The sequence below is a fragment of the Scophthalmus maximus genome, chromosome 5, assembly GCF_022379125.1.
Source record: "Scophthalmus maximus strain ysfricsl-2021 chromosome 5, ASM2237912v1, whole genome shotgun sequence".
Lineage (NCBI taxonomy): Eukaryota > Metazoa > Chordata > Actinopteri > Pleuronectiformes > Scophthalmidae > Scophthalmus > Scophthalmus maximus.
Genome location: NC_061519.1, coordinates 10,489,921 through 10,510,601, shown reverse-complemented (window position 1 = coordinate 10,510,601; position 20,681 = coordinate 10,489,921). Strand labels below are relative to the sequence as shown.

The 20,681-nt window shown below is 44.8% G+C and overlaps 1 protein-coding gene across 1 annotated transcript in view; it reads left to right on the top strand.

The window, feature by feature from the left end:
• Window positions 1-19,057, top strand: part of LOC118311660 — a 129,000-nt gene extending 109,943 nt beyond the window's left edge. The window contains exons 9-14 of the mRNA XM_035635680.2: window positions 2,240-2,361; window positions 4,580-4,697; window positions 7,199-7,519; window positions 9,695-9,902; window positions 12,055-12,529; window positions 13,811-19,057. Of these exons, the coding sequence (XP_035491573.2) occupies window positions 2,240-2,361; window positions 4,580-4,697; window positions 7,199-7,519; window positions 9,695-9,902; window positions 12,055-12,529; window positions 13,811-14,797 (2,231 nt within the window). The 3' untranslated portion in view covers window positions 14,798-19,057. The remainder of the gene's footprint in view (window positions 1-2,239; window positions 2,362-4,579; window positions 4,698-7,198; window positions 7,520-9,694; window positions 9,903-12,054; window positions 12,530-13,810) is intronic.
• Window positions 19,058-20,681: the final 1,624 nt, after the last annotated feature.

Below are 20,681 nucleotides of genomic sequence, written 5' to 3'. Positions count from 1 at the left end.
ATCACGTCTCCATTTGCTGGCTGTTCTGGAGCTTTTAATCACGATCAGTTGAGATTGTTTTATTAACTTCTGTTTCCAACTTTGTGACCCTGTAAAGTAAATCTATTGATAGCAGTAAAACCCTCTAAGCCATTGGAAGATGAGGCCCTATAAGTCTTGACACCTGCATTCGGGAGATAGTGGAGAATAAATCATAGGGCTGGTGCTACTTTATAATTTGGTAAATGTCTTCAAATCCCATGAAAGAACAAAACTTACAATGCACAAATGGATTTCTCATTACTTTCTGACTTCTGACTTACCTGTGCTGCTCTTTCCTAAGCCCACTGGTTCCTAATGAAAAAAATAGATGCTCATATTCAGGTTCAGGGGGAAACGGAAAAAAGCATAATATGTCACCTCTAATATATAGTTTCATTTTCTTAAAGGCTAAAAAGTTGAGCACTGTTGTTTTAGGAAAATAGGAGTATTTATTGTGGACTGGATTAATATTCAGCTGGTGCTCTAGTGGATATTTACAGCAGCGGGACAGTGTCCGCAAAATAAATTTCATCATAACAAAGGAACACGTCAGCCGGTGCAACACTGTAGGTCACTGAAGGTACAGATATGTTGGCTTTGTTTTTTTTGTTTGCAATTTGTTGACAATAAGAAAAAACATGAAGCCTGTGAATAATATCACCAGCTGATCTATTTTTTTACACTGCCGCTCCGCTAGGATAGGGATCGGTTGACAGGGAAGGTCTTGGTTGTGTATTCAGATGCCTAAAAACAATCTCTGTTTAACCTTACCTGACAAGCACTTCTTATTGCTCAGCAAATCACAACTCTCTGAGGGTAAAAGTGGAAGCGGTGCGATGGTATTTCAGCATCCGACTTTGACAGCAAAGGCCAAAGTGTTCGCATCCTGTTTCCTACCGAAACTTAGAGGTGGCCGTCCAGAAAACAATCATGTGAAACTTCATACCTTTGAGCTCATCATGTGTTTTCGGAGGCGCTGACAGATCATGTTCCCCCTGCTGATGACACCAGCCTCCGGCTACATCCTGGCAAAGTTCGAATGGCTGTTCAGGCAGGTGAAGACCACTATTCTGGTGTCCTTCTCACCCCTTGAAATCTTTCTTACTGATTGGTGTAAGAGTGGAAGCATTTTTGGAGAACGCTGTCCAGTGGCCCCTGTGTCCAAGGGTGAGAAGTGGTTTTTTCTCTGCTCTGGACAGAGTTAGTATATTTGCTTAAAATCTAGTCAGGGCTCCTTGTGGCAGCGGCGTTTGCAGGACCGCGGAGGCAGCACAGCGAGTGCCTGTCTTCAATAATGAGCTCTGTCTAATAAACAGACTGTTGGAGGCTGTGTTGACACAAAGCACAGTAGGAGAGCTGCCATGGCCACGGGCAGGCCAGCTCAACCAGTGGCATTACGGCAAGAGCTCATTTTCAGCTTCTCAGCGACGGGAACCAGCCGCTGCCATCCATGACACAGTGTTACTGCTCTGGTTCTGTGAACACGGTGTGTGAGTGTGTGTGTGTTACAGAGAGTGTCACCCACGCTGTGTTGCGGGGTTGCCTGAGCGAGGATGTGTGCTGTTGAGCCAGGCCTGTGTCCTTCATCGGAGTACACTGAAATGTAATCGTGAATGTGCAGCTCAGCCTATGACTCTGTGTGCGTTTCAAGCACGCCTGTGAGAACTTCATGTTGGAGTGTGTGTGTGTATCCAAGTGAATGGGTTGTGGGAGACCCTCTGCCAATTCCATTTCAACCGCACCCTTGTGCAACTGCATGCTGTTTGACTGCTTTCTATATGCCCCCTCTGCTAACTCTCTTTTTCAGAAACGCATACACACCCACGCACACACACTTGACTCTTGAGCTGGGAGTGGCACCGTTTTGACCGCTGTGGAGGTATCAGTTGTACTCCAGCTGGGAGCCTGAGAGATGTAACACGGGCCAACTGAAACCAAACGTACAACTGCATATGTAGTCAATTGTGTGCTCACTAATATGATCTGAGTGCTGTTGAAGCTTTTGAACAAAGACTGAAATGCTTGATCTCACCTATGAGGACAATTTAGTGGAACTAATGGAGTGTAAACCTGCACACTGGTGGGTATTTCTTTTTCTCTTTTCTTTTTTTGGCAGTGGGGATTTGTATTCATATAATTTGTATATGGTTTTGCTTGCAGCTGTGTGGGAATTTTGAAACACTATTGTAATATGTGTCGCTCTGATGGGTCTTTTCAGACAATCCCAGCCAGGTTTCCAGAGTTCTGGTTGCAGTGGAGACATTGGACCTGAATGACAATGCACCCGAGCTAGACAGGCAATACACGACCGCCATGTGCGACTCAACCTCCATCGGGCAGGTCAGTGTTTATTAAATTACCCTTTGGTTGTAATGTATTGTGCATGAAGAGTTTTGTTTGAAAAACCAGGATGTAGAGTCTTTACGTGTAAAAAAATAAAATAAAACACAATTGGCATTCAGGAAACAACATTTATGTTTTTGTTTCGGGTGTGATAATGAATGAGCAGGGAGAGCTTTATGTCGTGATCGGTCATGCAGATGTGCTGTCACATCTCAATAAAGGCGGCTTCAACAAACAGTGACCCCCCGTTTCTCTGCTGCATCTGTATCAACCGGGACAACAAAGACTTAAAAAGAAGAACAATGCAGGATGCTTGATTGGACAAAAATTGAAATCCAGGCTCTCATTAATATTCGGGGTAAGGAGGATACACACAGGCAGCTGGAGTCAGTCATTAGAAACACAAAGGTGGACCAAATGATTTTTGCAGCCTCAGGCAGGTATTGGGAATCAGCACGCCGCCAAAACAGTGGTGAGAAAAACAGCAAGAAGCCGAATCAAGATGAGAGAATATCACAAAATATGCAGTGCAGCAAACCGAAAAATGATCAAGGGGTTTGGATGCTCCGGACACTCGTTTTGGGCCAGTGACTGACTTGAGCTGGGGCCCCGGCAAGCTCCACAGATTCAGTAGCGTGAGAGAAAATCCATAATTCTCCACAGCACATCGTCTGATATTGTCAGACCAGCAAATGTTTACTTCTCTCACCTACCAAACAGCACACTGTGTGTTCTGTAGCGAGGGATAGTCAGTCCTGCTTTTGGCAGTTGTCTGTTGTATGTATATGAGCATATACATTCACATTAAATCTGGATAAAAGCTGCCCTGTGTTGTGTCAGACAAAATGCACAAACATTGTACCTAATATACACGTACAAATCATACAATCGTACATACAAGGAATAAGATAAGAGAGTTCATGCTACAAGTCGGGAGGAGTCTGACCTCAGACGGTGACGTCGGCCATAAAGAAGCGCCGTTCGCTTCAAAAGCTTGTTTCCATTCTTATAAGGAAGCCTGGTATTCAAAGCTATGCCCATTCAAGTATAGGAGCATCCGGAGTACAGTAGCACAAAGCTCTATCTGTTCACATACGGCGGCGTGCAGCAGCGGCGGCGCGCCCGTTCACAATGGAGACAGGTGAATCCTCAATGGCCTGTTATCACGACGCAGCAGCTATTCACATTGTAATTAAACCCCAGCCTCCTCTCAGACCGTCTCCCTCCTCCCTGCCGTCCTTCGCGCTTTATTTGTGTTCATCCTGGTGTTCGCACTCGATCCTATCACTGTTATAGAAATCGCTCACTGTGCTGCTCAATCCCTCCCTGGAAACCATCCTTTGCTTTCTTTCCCTTTTTCCCCCCACCCTCTCCGCCATCTTCAGTATTCCATGCTGAGTCCTTCGCCATAATTTGGTGTCTTGGCCCATCTGTTGTTTTTGCTGGTGTTCTTCATTGCGCTGCTTGTGTCTTTGTTGTTTTGCCACTAAATCTGTGATTCTATGGCAACGACGTTGATTTGTTTTTTCCCTGTGATGTCAGTGTTTGTGTGTGCGAGCGGGAGACGGTGCAAGAATGAGAGATCATGATGCCTTTCAGTGCGCCGGGGCCGGGTGTGCATGTCTGTGTATGTGACAAGTCATTAGGCAAAATGTGTTTGAATGCTCACACACAGCGACTGATAACAAAATGTGACTGTACATAAGGAATCTTCTCAAGGCCTAGAGACGCTGACTAAACCAAGAGAGAATGCAGCAGCTGCCTTCTCTGCTTTCAGCCTCCAAAGTAGCACTCGAAAGCGTCTCCGAAAGCTCGGCTCGTGTAATGACGGCCGGAGTTTTTCATTAGAAAGAAATTACCCAGTCAGCTTAGGCAGTGGGAGATTTCTTTCGGATTAATGTGGATACGATTGCAACCCCTCGACTTGTGCAGATGCTATTACTAAATTGAAAGCCGCACTGTTTTTTTTTTTTTGTCAAAGGCGATCCGCGTCGGATGGTTATTTATGTGGTGTGAGTATCAGACACAGTTCACTTGTGTCTCTGTAGTTAATAGTTTAATAGCTAATAGTTTAGTTCATTTTGATTCCTGCTAATGGTTTGAAGCTAAAAGCACTCCCTGTGTAAGTGTTTCCCCCCATTACCACACACACAAACACGCACACGTGTCCTCCCCTCATGCAATCTCCTCTCCTCTCTCTATCTCTGTGTTTCAGGTGGTGCAGGTGTTGCGGGCGATTGATAGAGATGAGGGAGGGAATGACAGCACTGTGTATTTCAGCATCCCTCCGGAATCCAGTGCTGCTCTCAACTTCAGCGTCAGGGACAGTGGTGGTAGGCTCTCAATCTCTCCCCCTCTCTTAATTCCTTCTTTTTTTCCCTTTTCCCTCGGCAGGGACACACTTTTTTTCCCCCTACTTTTTTTAAGGCTCTTAATCCTGCAATTTCTTTCCGCCGTTCTCTTTCCATCTTCGTCTTTTCTACCAGTCTGTCTTTCTTTTACCCGCCTCTCAAACCCTCGGCCCCTCTACCTCCCGCCTCCCCTTGTCTGTCTCTGCCTTTCTCTTCTACCATCCATCTCCCAACTCCGGTGGCCCCATTGTTTTGCTTTGTTATTCTCCTCTCTTTTGTTCGTCCCCTCCTGTTTGCCTCCCCGTGTCCTCGACATCCATCTTCTCTCTTCCCGGCGACCACATACACTCACCGTTTACAGTGAAAAGCTTTTGGAGAAATCAGAGCTGCTTCTTTTAATTCACTTCAACCAAATTGAATTTGGCTACTTTGTATTTGTTTCTAGTACATTCTCTCTCTGTGTCGCTTTCTCTGGCCCTCTTTCTTCCTGCACAAATACACAATCAGGCTCTATACAGGCTGAACGTACACACTAGCATAGAAGTAGAATACACTATATACTTTAACACATAGTGGGATCATCAATTCATGTACCACTGATTAATGTAATTCTAAGCATCAAGTAGTTTATTTTATTTTTGATTAATTTAGGATAAATTACAGAATAATAAAATGTGTGTATCACATCCACCCCATCAATACAAAATTGTGGAGTTGTCTTGTAAACAAGCACCGCAATGTTTGCAGCAAGTGTTTTGCATCCATAACACACTGTGTGCCTGTGTATGCTTGAAGCCAAACAAAAGTGCTGTATAAAACATAAAAACATTTGCAAGAATGACAATTTTTTGAAACCTCTTAAATTAAAATGGAGTACATCCCTGATTACATCAGCTAGAAATTTTCTTTTTCTTCTCTGTTCGATGTTGTATTGCTACATTTCATGGCATATTGCAACCAACAGCTGTCTCATCATGGAAGACGTGAAACTGAGGGAGCAAAATAATTTATGTTTTAAGTTTTACGTTTTTTTAATATCTATCTGTAGGATGTTGAAATGTCACACAATGTTCCAAAAAATAAGCGCAATATTAATTGATTTAGTTTTTGCTTGTTTTTGGACTCTATGAGGAGTAAACTGTAAATACTATGTGACATAGGTACAGTATTACCACCATATGAAGTTGATATGGTGAACATGTAAGCAACCAGATGTCTATTTACACTTACAGCTGATGTAGAGCAACATTATCAGTAGGTTAAAAAAGGGACGTTTTGGCCAATTTCTCAGGCCAAATCCAACATTAATTCTCCATTAACTCCACGTTTAACTTTTTGATTTTTGTCTCTACCAACTCCTGAGGCTATCTGGCTCTTTAGCTGCTAAATATAACACTGTGTTTGCCTCCTAAATGCCAACTTTCGTCTTTCTTTGCTCACCATGTGGTGCCATGCCGATCCTGCATAGAACAAAATAGGTGAGAGTGAAACAAAACAGTAAAGATGAGGCCTGTCGATCCAAAACAAAAAGCTGAAAGACGATAAATGTTCATTAGAGCTGAACATTCATCCATCTTCTTTAAAAAATTGTTTTTTTTCTAAATTATACAAATTTGCTCAACTTGGTGAAACCACGAGGGGTGACTGAGCTCTGGTTGGAACAAGGATCAGGGGGATAAACTCACTGACAGGATGAATCAAAGCGTCTTTGATGTGTCACCCAACACCAGAACAGAGGAAGAGAAGAGAACATGTTCTGATCTCACATTGACATCTTGTCTGACAAAGGCAGGCTGATATTGATCTGATCTGTAATTTTAATTACACATGATTGCTTTGAAAATTCAGTCACGTTTTTCTTTTTTGATTTTCCACTATATGTTTTATATGGCCTTTTACCTGTGGCATTATTCTTCCATGCCCTTAATTAATTTAGGAGAAATCAAAAGCAGCTTCCATACACACACCCAGCTCTTCTTGCTAAAAGTAAGAGAAGTCAGATCAACAGAGCCCATTAGGTATTTTGTTGTTCCTGCTCTCTAGTCTCCTGATTCTGATGAACATTGCAACATCTTAGAAAAAAATGACGTGTGGGCTTATTATGTTCCATGCTCAAAAACATACAAACACAATGATGTTGTTGATCTACTGTACATGCTCTTATCAGACTTTGTGTTTACGTTCACTTGCCGGCTGGGAGACATAAATCACAAAGTGTGGCTGCAGTATCCATTCTGTCTGCTGTAGATTCATCCTATTGGGTCAAATTAGTATCATGGTTATGCTGGATTGAGACGCTGGATTCATGCCTGCCTTCTTTTGTTGTGCAAACCAATCACCCGCTGATTGGAATCACACATTTTTCTAAACATGAGCACATTACATTGGGATATAATTTCCTAATTCTCCCCTCCTGTTTCCATTCAGCACCATGCAGTTCACAACTGACCATTCATCTTCCTCCCTCTCCGTCTTCCCCTCAGGCACCACGGCCAGCCTGGTGCTCCTCTCGCAGCTCCAGCCACTGTCCCGCTCCTCCTCCTCCACCCGGACGCTCTACGTGCCCCTGGTCCTGAGGGACGGGACGTCGGGTCTCACCAGCACCGGTACGGTCACCGTGTCCGTCTGCCCCTGCCTGAGAGGAGGGGCGCGGGCCGGGGAGAAGGAGAAGAACAAACAGACGGATGGCGAGTGGGACTGGGAGAGGGAGGCGGTGTGTCTCCCTCAGCAGTCCACGCTGCCTTCCCCTGGGCTCAGTACCGCCGCCCTGCTGGCTATCCTGGCTTGTGTCGCTACACTACTAGGTAAATACTTGGATACATGTATTGTTCATGAGCAAAGTGGTGAAATGTGCGATCAGCATGAGACATTAACTGTAAAAACAAGATGAATGTCTTGTCCCTTGAACGACCCTTACATCATGTTTTTACTACAACACTTAGTATTGTATACAGTATACAGTAAAGTAACACCATCAAGATTTACTGCCTATAAAGGAGTTTAATGCTAATCTTAAAATGAAAGGATGAGTAAATAGTGTTTATGGCAGTTTATCCTCCACTACACCCCTGGAGGCTTAATCTGCATATGAAAATAATGGAAGCAGCAGCATAAATATTTCTCTTAGTCACAGCTGCTCAGTAGCGGGGTTTGCTTTCCCTCGCTATTCTGGTCCAGTTATCTCCTCCGGCAAGGTCAGCATTAATCACTACCGAAACAACAATTGTGAGTGAATATGTGGGGCCTCTGGTTTTTGATGGCAGCGTTATAAAATGCCACTGCCACCTTTGCAGAAAACTCTCCAATGGTCAATTGGATAATGTCTAGGTGCTGAGACGGCTTTGGCTCACGGCCAGCATCATTGTCATTTCTACTCCGTCTGTTGGATCACCACTCATGCCTTGTAGATGGGGGGGGTATTATCATTCCGGCAGAGGCCAGTTCAATCAAGAAAGAAACGCAACATGGCGTGAAGGTGATCATGCTGAGTGGCTTTCGGTGGAGTCTAGAATTTACTTCACTTAGCGAAAAGGGCATAAACTTGACCAGGAAATACTAAAAACTTTAAAGCACTCTCCTCAAGTTTGTAGATTTGAAAGTGAGCTTGACTTTAGTTCCTGTTTTAATTATCGGTACAATGTTCTTGCTAATCAGAATAACTGGGCCCTTTGCAAAATACCAAATGATCTTGCAGAGTCTCTGACAATCAGGATCCCATCTGGGTTATTAAACAGTGGTTTTGCATACATACGGTTGGATTTTGAGCGATTTGGTGAGCACTTATTCCTTGTGAAGAGAGAATTAAATTCTCATCATGGCGTGAAGTTGATCCCCTCAAATTGTTATGAAAGATTAGAGATATCCCACCTTCTTTTAGGGATCATTGGATTAGTTCCATGGCAATCAAATAATGCAACCTCTGAAAAAAAGACTGTAGATTGACTTAGTGCAATAGCTTAACCGCCTACGGTTAACCCATATTAACGTTAGAAAAAAAAGCGCATACGCAAGAATAGTATGCGCACATTTAGTTTCCAGTTGGATCCAATGTATGGGAATGTTTGCTAAACCCCTCCTCCTCCGCACATTGATCGTCATAGCTTAGCAGCCTTAAGTAAAAACAGCAGGTCTATCACCACATGCTGAAACTGTTTGCACTGAGCTCTAACGTCAGTGATACTTTGAATCTCCAGAGAAAAAGGCTTGAGGAAGGAATCACTGGCCTCACTGTGCATATCTGGTCCAACATCAGTTGGAAACACGAGCATGACTGTCTAACCAGCTTACTATCTGCATACATTGTTGTTACTTCCAAAGGCAAAGAAATTTGGAATGGACAGTTATCCTGCGATCTTTTTTTTTCGGGGCAGGGATCAATGCTGACTAACCTCAGGGTCCCTTTTGAATCAGAAGATATATTTTCTTAGGTTACCCTCAGGTTTTTCTTTTCTTTTTTTGATCAGGTCTAAAAGTTTGGCTTAATAAAGGACTATATTAATCTATATTTACTTTATACAATCTAATATTGCGTCTTCACATGTGGATTTCAATCTCGGGTAGTCTTGCTCGGCAAATTTAAAAAAGCTACCATAGTTTGATTCTTTGTCCACAGCCCTGGGTCAAATGTAGCTCTCTGCACTGGGAATGTGGAGTCATGGGAGAATAAACCGTCCATTTGCCTGGCTGGAGCTCAAAGTCAATTACAGAGTGGAGGCATGCAGCCTGCTGATATGATACACCAGCCCTCTGACCCAAGGCCTCTTCTGTATTCGTTTTGTCTCTGTGTCTCACCTCTTTGTCCGCCTGAGTTTTTTCCCATCTCCCTTGCTCTCTCTCTCTCTCATTTTCCTTCTTTCCCTTTTATTTCCCTGGTGACTCGTGGACCCCTTCCCCCCTTTGTTCATCATTCTTTTTTTTTTCTTTCAATTTCTCTCCCGTGCCTCAATATCCTTCCTACCCGCCAACCCCCCTTTCTGCAGCGGTGAGTGCCCTGTCATTGTCACTGCGCCGTCAGAAGCGCGACTCCCTGTCACCGCTGGAGGAGGACGACGTACGCGAGAACATCATAACATACGACGACGAGGGCGGGGGCGAGGCCGACACGGCCGCCTTCGACATCGCCGCGCTCCAGAGTGCACCGCACAGCTCGCGCTCGCGCGGCTATCGCACTCTGGACAGCAGGAATGTGTAAGTAGCAGACATGTGCTAATACCAGGGCCGGCCCAACCCATAAGAAAACTAAGCGGCTGGTTAGGGCCCCCCGGGGCCACCAGGGGGCCCTTAGCAGCACTTAAAATGTCCCAAAAGAAAGCTTGATTTTTTGGGGGGATGTTATATTATGTCAATGGCAATCTTAAAAAAATGCAATCTAATGTTACGGGGCTGGCAAGCTAATACTGGTTAAATCAATTCCCTCTGCCTCCGTCAGAGGTCAGGTTCATGCTCACGGATGCGCAATGTAACAATAGACAGTCAGTCGATGGTATTTGTAGTGGACCATAGAAGCATAAAGTCTGACATTGGTATAATGTAAGCAACACAGCTACAACAAATAAAGTTCATACTGGGTGTGTTGAGGGGGGGGGTTCCGTATCAAATTCTGCTGAGGGCCCCATATAGGCTCGTTCCGGCTCTGGGTGATACACATGTAACACTTGTTGTTTGATTACATCATGGTTGGCCTCTTATTACATGCTAAAAGGAAGACAGATAAACCGTTCAGAGTAAATAACTTTCATCGGCGTCCAACACTTAATTGATCCACTTAAATAACCGAACGAGCCATAACTCCGAGGTCGCATCGGTCACCGATGAAAACCCTGAGACAGAAGGCTTTCGAGCCTCGCTGTCCTGCAAGAACACTTTGTTGTGCTCTTTTTGTTAAAGCCTGTTTATGTTCCACCACATCAGAGAGTCGTTTGCACGCCCTTAGAAGTTTTCTGTGAAACATTGTTATTGCCTTTGGACTAATAATTAGCTCCGATGAATTCGTGCAAGCCTATATGGAGCAGCCATAAACAAGTACAAAGTCCGCCCTCGTTTTATCGAAAATTGCTTCTCGCAGTTTACGGAGGTGGACGCCACAACATGAAGAAGAAAAAAAACGTCTAAATCTAATGCAATCCAATGAAATATCCCTGCAACAAATACTACCTTTGTGAGCCGTTTAGTATTTTATCCCTGTTGACACTGTGTCAGAGAGGAGTGGGTAGTTAAAACTTTATGGTAACTTTGAAGCTTTAGTTGGTGGTGCTGGTGTATTGTATTGGTAAGATCTTACGGAGACACACAAAGTTCTGTTTGCTTGTCACAGGAAGTAGAAATCTTCTGTGACTTTGGAGGGAGTTGAAAAAGTAACCCTGATGTTGTTGGCAGGCTTATCTGTGTTTGGCCGAAGACAACACATTTTCATCAGAAAAGCTGTTTACAACAGTTTTTCAGTCATTTCATCCCCATACTTGGGGATAAAAACAGGATATCTTGGCCCTTGACCGCATCAATTTTGACTTCTTTTTTTACTGTTACTGCTATGTTCCCTTAGGTTGTTTTTTCCATTGTGCATCTGTCTATCCATTCCATACATTTTGGTTTCGCAAGATCAAAGGTCACTGTGACCTAATGAAACATGCTTTTGGCCTTTTTAATGTCAAAGCTCAGTGAATCCTCAATGTTATCAGTCAGATTAGGAACAAACGTTCACCTGTATTCAGGGATATACTGACTTTGGTCAAAGGCCAAGGTCACAGTGACCTCACATTACAGGGAAAATCCTCAAGACAATTCCTTCATATTTGGCATAAAAGTTCACCTGGACTCCAGGATGAATTTATAGAATTTTAGTGGTCAAAGGTCACTATGATTTCACATCATGGCCATACAGTCAACTTGGTCGTAACTGAAGAATTCACATGCTAATTATTACAAAAGATGCTTTCCTTTTGTAACCTTTTGTCACATTTCATAGTAAGTCTTTACTACATATACAGCAAATCGAAAGAGGGGTGGAGGCATTCAACTGTGAGGCAGTAATTCAAATTTTTATTATGTCTTCATATGTTTCCCAGCTCAGTGGTTGGGAAAGTGGAAACTAAATCACTGGAGTAGCCATATAATGTTAGTTTGTCCCTTTGGGTATTTTCCAATGGTGGATATAATGCTACACAGTACAAACCTCAAACCATGGTCTCAGAAATACTCTTTAATTGACCAGAGATGGTGTGGGTCAACAAGAATACAAGAGACGTTTATTTATTTTCTTCTATCGCTTCTGTTAGATCAAGTAAAAATCACTACAAAAATAATCCAAGTTAAACGGAGAATTTTGCCTTGTGTCGTACAGACGTTACTCACATCGTAACCAAGACAAAGCTCGCACCTACAGCTGGGCTCAGAATCCGGGTGTGGATCACAACTACTCGGGCCCAGCAGGACCCCTCTATGGCCGCCTGTGTTACAGCAGCCACACTTTGCCCGTTCTCCGGCGCGCGCCGGGCGTGACATTTGACCCGGGCCTGGCCGAGCTGGGATACCGCTATCCCGGAGGCCAGCCAGACCACTCCCTGGTCATCCAGAACCAGGGGGCCATGGTCGGGGCGATGGAGTCAGGAGCTGTTTACATAGCCCCCGCAGACCTGGGCGCAGGAAGCCAAATGGGGAGTTGCACAGGAAGCCGCGACGGGACCGCACCGCAGAGTGCATCGGACGGAGGAACACCAAGGACCAGTGACAGCCACGAGAGAGGGGGGAGAACTGTCAGCAACTGCACAGAGGGGAGCAATGAGGACAAAGTGAACCATGGTCAAGATGTGGACTGGGTAAGGATCACAGTCACCCTGCCTTCACACTCAAAGCACACGGAGACACATGACACTGCACGTAGCCAGGCCACTTTCCATTGTCCCCAGCAGTTGCCGAATAGCACCATGCTCTATCTTAATTTTTTTGCCAGGTCAAATTTCAGCTAAATTAAACTTTGATCCCAAATTCTGTGACCTCCATGACAACGATCCAATTGGCATTTCTAGTTGGCAGCGGTTATGATGGTGGTGCCAAGTTAATTTTGTGCATTCAACCCTTAATTGAAAGAGTTTTGTAATCCTGCACTATAATTGGTTTGACCAGGATTTTAGAAAGATGATGGTTAGAAAATTAATATCCGGATTACTTACATTGCCATGTACTCTTTAGGTTAGTTTAGTTGTGACGGAAAAACTTTAAGTAATGATCTTCATATGGAAATGAATTCATACTTTCAAGTTTGGTGTGACACTGGCATATGAATGGATTCTGTACTGCAACACAGTTTAATACATGGCCGTGTGATTGGCTAAGTTTAAGGGAGGAGAAAAAGTGATGGATGTTGCATTGAATAATGAATTCAAATTGAATAAATGACTTAAATTAATAGATGGCTGCACAGGAAAAGCATTATAGTTGAATGAATTACTTCATTATTGAATAGAATGAGCAAACAAGTAAGGAAGAAAGTAAATAAGCAAAATATTAATGTTTTGCATTCAACCTGCTATTCTATATTTTTTGCAGTGATTGCAACACTAACATTTTTTTAATCTCCAGCAGCAGAACTGTCCGGGACAATGCTGCGGGGGGAATGCTGATTCAGACGCATCGGCACATTTATTTCCTGCTGTTAATGATCTTTTCTGTGTTTTCCTTTATTTATTGGGCCATAGCAAGGCTATCTGGCCCTTTTTTTATTTAATTTTCAAAAATGTTATCTCTCAATCACCTCCCTCTCCATCTCCCTCTCACAGTGCAGTGTTAGCTCATTCTAGTGTTCGATTAACATCTTTGGCTTCTTCCAACATTGCTTTCCTTCCTCTCTGTCCCATTCACTATCTGCCTCTCCTGCCTCTCATTCTCTCTCACCCCACATCCATTGCTTGTCCTCCATTTGGGCACAATGTCATCACTCCCCCGTCTTTCTGCTTCATTATGCCTCTTATTAAATTATCCCTACTGCTTGGACAATTTGTTCACATTCCATATTGTTTCACTGTGTCCAAACCTAACAGTACCACGCTCCGCCCCGGGACCAAACTGAATCCGCTCATGCTCGCCTACCTTCCCTCCAGGTGCAGTCGGAGACACTACCCAGGGAGCATAATCTCGTCGTGACCCGATCCGGCTCCGTGATTGGCCAGGGTCAGGGCAGGGCAGGCGGCTGGGTGAGCGACTCGGCCACACTCCCCCTGGCGGGACGCAGGGCTTCCCGCTCCGGCTTGTCCCCAAACCGCACGAGCTGTGGCCAGGCTGAGTCTGACTCCAGCGGAGGAGGAGGAGGTGGAGGAGGGGGAAATGGAAGTGGGGACACCTCCACAGATGGACAACATCAACCTGCCAGTGGACGCAACTATGCCACCGTGCTGCAGGGGGAGGCGTCTGGACAGAGGGACTACCCTGGCAGCTTGGGGAGAGGAGGACTGGAGATGGGGAGCAACTTTGTGGTGGCAAGGCCAGACAGGGAGGGCAGAGGGATATCACTGACCGGGACATCTGTCTACACAGAAGCACCGGGCTTTATTGGGGACTGGCGTGATCGGGTTGGTCTGGGTGGGTATGTTTTGGGCAGGAGGGATATGACCCCACAGATGTTGCCCTTCCCAGGGCAGCCTCGAGGAGCGTATGGTGGAGTGATGGGCTTTGGGGCTGGCTGGGTTCCCGGGCTGGAGGCGGCGAGAGGGGCACCAGGGCCTGGGGGTCCCTCCTTGGCACTGAGGGTGGGTGAGTTCCTGCGTCTGCGTCTCGCCCAGGTCACCTTTGACCCTTCACAGCCACCATATGACTCGGTGCAGGTGTACGGCCTGGAGGGCACAGGGTCCCGGGCAGGATCCCTCAGCTCGCTGGAGAGCGAAGGAGAGAAGGATGCAGAGAAGGAGGATTGGGGAGCAGGGCTGGATGAGTGGGGTCCCCGGTTCCAGAAATTAGCTCAACTCTTCAAAGACAGGGAGAAAGAGAAGGAAGAAAAAGATGAAGAGGGCGTCAAAAAGGAGAATGAAATGAAAGAGGAGCGAGAGAAGAAAGTGAGAGGAGAGCAGGATGGAGAAGAAGGGAAAGACTGAGGAGGGATAAAAATGAAACAAATAGGGCAAAGGGGGTAAGGGGGGGGGGATGATGAAAAAGCAGCCGGAGCTAGAATAATGTGAAGAGAAGTTAAAGGGGAGAAAGATGAAGAGGCAAAGTAATAAAAAGAGACGGAGAAAAATGAGCCCAGGGAGGATCGAGAGTGCGAGTGCAGGGGAGGGAGTGATTGATGTAATTTAAAGCAATAAGTGTTGAAACGCTGATATGGTTGAGCACAGATACTGAGACAATGCAGAGGCTGCTTCTGCTCGGGGCCACAACAATTTGTTAAACGCTTTGGACAAAGAAAAACAACCCAAACATCCAAGACTCGATTTAATTCAACTCTCACGTGTGGAATGAGAAACAGCAGGAAGCAAGGAGAGGGTAGTGTGTGTGCGCGTGTGTGTGTGCGTGTGTGTGCGTGTGTGTGTGTGCGTGTGTGTGTTTGTGTGTGTGTGTCTGTGTGCGTGCATGCGTGCGTGTGTGACATTGACAGGGAAAGAGTGCCAGGGAGTAACCATCATATCCAGAGACTATTTAACCATGAGACTGATGACAACCAAGCTGTGACATTAGTTTTCGGGACAATGTGCAAGAGTAAACATTTAACAAGGGAGTTTGGGAACTAGGATAACGCCCAGGGGATAGAATACATATTTGAATATGAGACGGGCGGGAGACGGGTGTATAGAGACGGAGGAGGACCGGGTAAGTGAGAGGATTGTACAGAAAACCAGTTACTTTTTATTCCATCTGCAGTGGCGGAAAATTTAATTATTCAGCTCACTATTTAATTCCAAATGAAAATGATGAATCATTTAAACTCCTGCAAAAGATTCCCCCTCCTCTCCAGCCCACAAGGAAAACAGACATTGTGAAAAATTTAAGTGAGTTAAGGATGTGATCCCCCCCCCACACACACACACACACACACACACACACACACACACACACCCACACACACCCCAGCTTTTTGTAGTTGACTGTAGGTATGTTTACAAAAAGTCATACAAACACTGACACAAAAAGAATTGATGAGCATCAGGCTTTGATTGTACTACAGTAAATTGTTAAAGCAAAATCATCCACAAGTATATGGAGTCATGATAACTCCATTATTAAATGTTTTTTATACGGAAGGAGTAACCCCACCCCCCACCTCGTATTAATCTCATTCGACACACCATGAGGTCAAAGTATGCATGATTCTTGAAATCACCCAAAGAAATCTAAAACAACAGCAATCGGGCCTCCCTTTTGAACACTCATCCTTCCCAAATTAAAAATAATTGCCACCCATTTGTGATGAAATTACAGGGGGACGTCGCCACAGTTGACATCCCATGATGAGCCCTTTGTTCTCGTTAAAGGTCGGGATGCAAATGAGCCGGAGTCTTCAGTTGGAATGCACTTTTTTATACCGTGTGATGTTCAGTCATAGATCACGAACAACGTCAGCGATTACAGATGTTTTATAAGATGTCGATGAAAAAAAAGATATACGTTCGACTGTGTGTAAAAGCATTTCAACTGTAAATACCACTGAATATTATTGCTGAAAGAGAATATATAAAATAATAATAAAATAAAAAAAGCGAACAAAAGCAAAACATACATGTCCAAAAGGAGAACTGTTGGAACTATCTGCGGGCGCGGTAGATTAGACGTGGACTGATGGAGTTGGACTTCACGGCCTCCTGGACTGAAAACAAGCGCCTGCTTTACAACATCTGTGTCAGTGAACAGGTTCAGGTTTCTTTGTGGTTGCTCTCTTCTGCGATGGACAAGTCGAAGATTCAATTATACATTTGGCCTCTGGCAAAAGTTTGTTGTGCAAAGCGTTAGTTACAGGAAAGCCTGTGAGCTCGCTAATGCCAGCGAGGAACCGATTTGATGAAAATCCAGTGGACTGAGGAGAAATTCCCCTACAAGGTATACAACAAACAAAACAAAAAACAAAATCTGTATTTCCCCTAAAATCCAGATTGTTATTATTAAGTAGAATGAGAATTTCGAAATGAGTTGCGAGGAGTCTGCCTTCATTAGTGCTGCATTGCCTGAGAGATATGGAACAAAGTTTTTATAGCTAGTAGAAAATACAATAATCTGTGTATTTAGTATGGAAAAGTGACCGTCAAATGTAATATTTCATACATTTTCAGGCAGTGCAACGCAAAGGCAATGTTAATGTCGACTCCTGGACACGCTGTATCTAAAGTATGTTGAGGAATCATAAGCAAACATTCCAAACCGAGTCAAGATATTTGAAGTCCAGAGAGGAGTTTCACCACAGAGCCAAACCTGAGCGTGGACGTCTTTGGTGTGCCATCGCAGAAATGTCACTGTTTATCACTGGTTCACTGTAACGTCACACACACAAGCTTGTGTCCGCCAGTTTGATCCACCCTAATCTTTTTGCCGAGGTCTGCTTCCGTCAAACACTCGGAGGACCGATCGTGAGGTCGGGTCGGGCCACACTCTGGGCCAAATGAAAACCCACGCGCACCTCTGTTCCCTTTACAGTACCCGAGTCACAGACTTATATATAAAAATACATATACAGTGCCATTGTGCAGACCCGGTGCGTTCAGGACCAATGTACAAATACTGCACAATAACTGGACAAGAGTGGGGGGGTGCAGAACCTTTGGGGACGAGCGGAGTCATCATTTTTTTGGGGGTTGGTCAACAGTAACTCAACTCCTGAAAGCCACTGAAGCCTTCCGTCGTCTTCTTAAGAGTAATCCAAAGGGACAAAGACACCTCCTGGAAATGTACTCTGTGCCAACCTTGAAGGACAATTCTCGTTTATTAAAAATGTTTTATAGTTTTAGCTGTTATTTGTACCAGTAGTAGTAAGACTGTTCTCAGCAAGCTACTGCCTAATGGAGAGAGATCTGGGATGGCATGAGCAACATCAGAAACACACGCCTATAGATTCTAAACAAACCTGCAGGTCAGTCGGACTTATAAGGGAGAAAAACATAGATGGACTTTTATTAGAAATAGTGTCCATTATAGGAAAATCATTTCACAGTTAACAGACCAACTGTCTTGTTGGAAAACCAAGACAGCTTGCAATCACATTTATGATCTAGACAACAAAGTAGCATATATGTGTGTGTAAATGAAAGCGTATTACATCTCATCTGTACTTTATCTGGATATGAAACATTTGAAATATTAAGACGGAGCATTAGTGTTTATTATCGTTCTTACTTATTGGGTATGACCTCTTCGGCTCTCTCTAAAGACACGATGGTCAAAACTACATAACTAAGACTCAAGTCGTGATTGCCAGACTTATTAGGCATGATCAGAATGAGTCACAAAACAAAATGACTGCCAAAGAACTTGGAACGGTTAGTTATGAGAATAAGTGTTGAAATGATGTGTTGCTTTGACAAATCATCATGTCGTGTTTTCCCTGCAATTTCTGTGAAATTAGTGTCTCTGTCGCGCAAACACCCCCCCCCACCCCCCCCAAAAAAAAACAAAAATCCTTATTTTCATAACAGGATTACCAATTTATGGGCAGCCATCGCAGAAGCGATTACCATGGCATATCAATAAGTGACCCGTCTTGCCATTCTGATTATGAGCTTTATTCCACAGCCTTGATTGGCTCCAGGTGTTTCATCTCCTCTGATTGGTCTAAATTACAGTTCTGCTCCGGCTGATTGGACGAAATCGGAGGGATGATTGTGCCGATTTGTCTCATTTCGGAGTTCTGAAGTGCCGCGGCGACTAAACCACTCGACGGAGCTGATTATCCCTCCTCCTGCGCCCGGCAGAGTGGTTCAATCAGAGGCCCCGATTAGTTGAAAGAGTTGTTTTAAATAGAATCAAATCTCTGCGGCGCTCCGCCACTCCTGTGTCACTCCCCTCGCTGTATAGCTCAGACGCACCAACTCGCGGTGACAGAGGGAAGTGGTGCTGTCAGACGTTTCAAGAGAGAGTGCTCTGTCAAAAGAGACCTTTACGCTGAGGAGGACGAAGACGTCCCACAAGGAGGACGATGAGAGTAGCACCTCAGCGTTTGATACTTGGCTCAAGGCTTCAGGGTGAAGGTCGCGACCTCTCTCGACCTCCAACCGGTTGACCCCGTTAGGTTCTGCGCCCCCACCAGTGACTTCATTGCTCCTGCACGATGTCGATACAATTCCACAATTGCGTGGCCGAACAAAAGTGTATTTATTTCTGTTGTACTTTTTCTTTTTGTAAATTTGAATAAAAAAGGAACTATTTCAAAGAGATGACTCGGCCCTGCTCTGTGCTCCTTTCTGGGTAATCGCACTTCTGCTGGTTGTTTGCCTGTGCCTGGTGTGTGTGTGTGTGTGTGTGTGAGACAGAGAGAGATTAAGAGGTGTGATGTGCAGTGCATATGATTGTGTGTTCACCTTGTGTGTCTTGTGAAATGGTGGGTTTGCCTTGTCAAATTGGCCCCCTTGAAATTTCCAAATCCCAGTGTGTGTGTGTGTGTGTGTGTGTGTGACTGCAGGATGAAGGAACACCACGTCCTGTGTGATCCGGCCCTACCGGGCCGCTCTGAGGTCAGTAATAGAGGACGGACGGAGAGAGCTCTGCAGAGCAATCACACTTTCAGACAGAGGGGGAGAGCTCTCTGTTTGCTCGCCAAAAAAAAAGAAGAAAAAACAAAACGAGAGGAGGAGAGGCAAAAACTGATTTTGAACTCCAGAGCAGCGGCAAATAGAGCCGGCCTGACAGCTGCGACTGGATAAGTACGAGGCCCCTTTACCAAAGCGTTCGTCGCCGCCGCATGATGGATCGGGGGAGATGCTCGCCCGTTACTGTGACTGAATAGCTATTCAAAAAGATTTATTACAATAATCAAATATGAAGGAGGGGATTACTTCTACATGATGGTTTAGAGACTGATCGCGTTAGCCGGGTCCCCGCTTGATTACAATGATAATACCCGCCTCAAGTTAGGAGAGGGAGGGAAGGGATAGAGGGAGCCATATTAGCAGTTAATATGCGAGTCTGTTGCATGACATTAAACCGCGTTTGTGAATTCGCCGGAAAGACGATTCTGCGGAGTGATGAGATTGTGTGCATATGAGATTCATGAGTTGAGTTGGCTCCACTATGGAAACAACATGTATCTGACGAGGATGTGGAGATGTGACTGGCTCGTATCGGGTTACAAACTCCTATATGTGCATTTGATCTCGTCGGCCTCGAGCATCAACACCGCAATGCAGCATTCTACAGTAGGTGAGATGTGCTGTCATGGCACTGTTAATAATTACAGCATGCATAATTGATCGTAGCATAATGGCAGCGCTGGAGATGGAAACGGTCTCGGTAACGGTCGTACATCTTGGAACGACTGACTACAGTGCTGCGGGATTGTACCAGAGAACACACACGTTGGTGTGTGTGTGTGTGTGTATGTGTGTGTGTTCAAGCGCGTGGAGATTCCTCATTCTGTTTGAACCTTGCTGACACGCAGAATCCCTCTGGCTATTCTGCTTAGTGTGTGTGCATCTTTGCATTCCAAGTGCGTATGGGCTTTAAAAGGCCGCTTCAAAACACAAGTAAAGTTGAAGGGACCTGGGATGAATCTCAGCAGCTGTGGAACTCGAGGCCAGACTAACTCTGCGGATGCGACATCGTCAGTAGTTTAAAAAATCAAACAAACCTCCTAAGTAGCTCTTACCTGCACTCGTCCCCGCGGTTTGATGCACCCGCCCATCCCTCTTCCTCGGCCTCCTCTCGGCTCTCCTCCTCTTCCTTTTCCTCGCCCGCTCTCTCGCTCACGCATTTTTTTTTTCCCGTTCCAGAGTCCACCGGCCATTCGAAGTGGAAAATTAAATCTTCATTAACAATCTTAATTAGAGTTCGATCTCCCCGTAG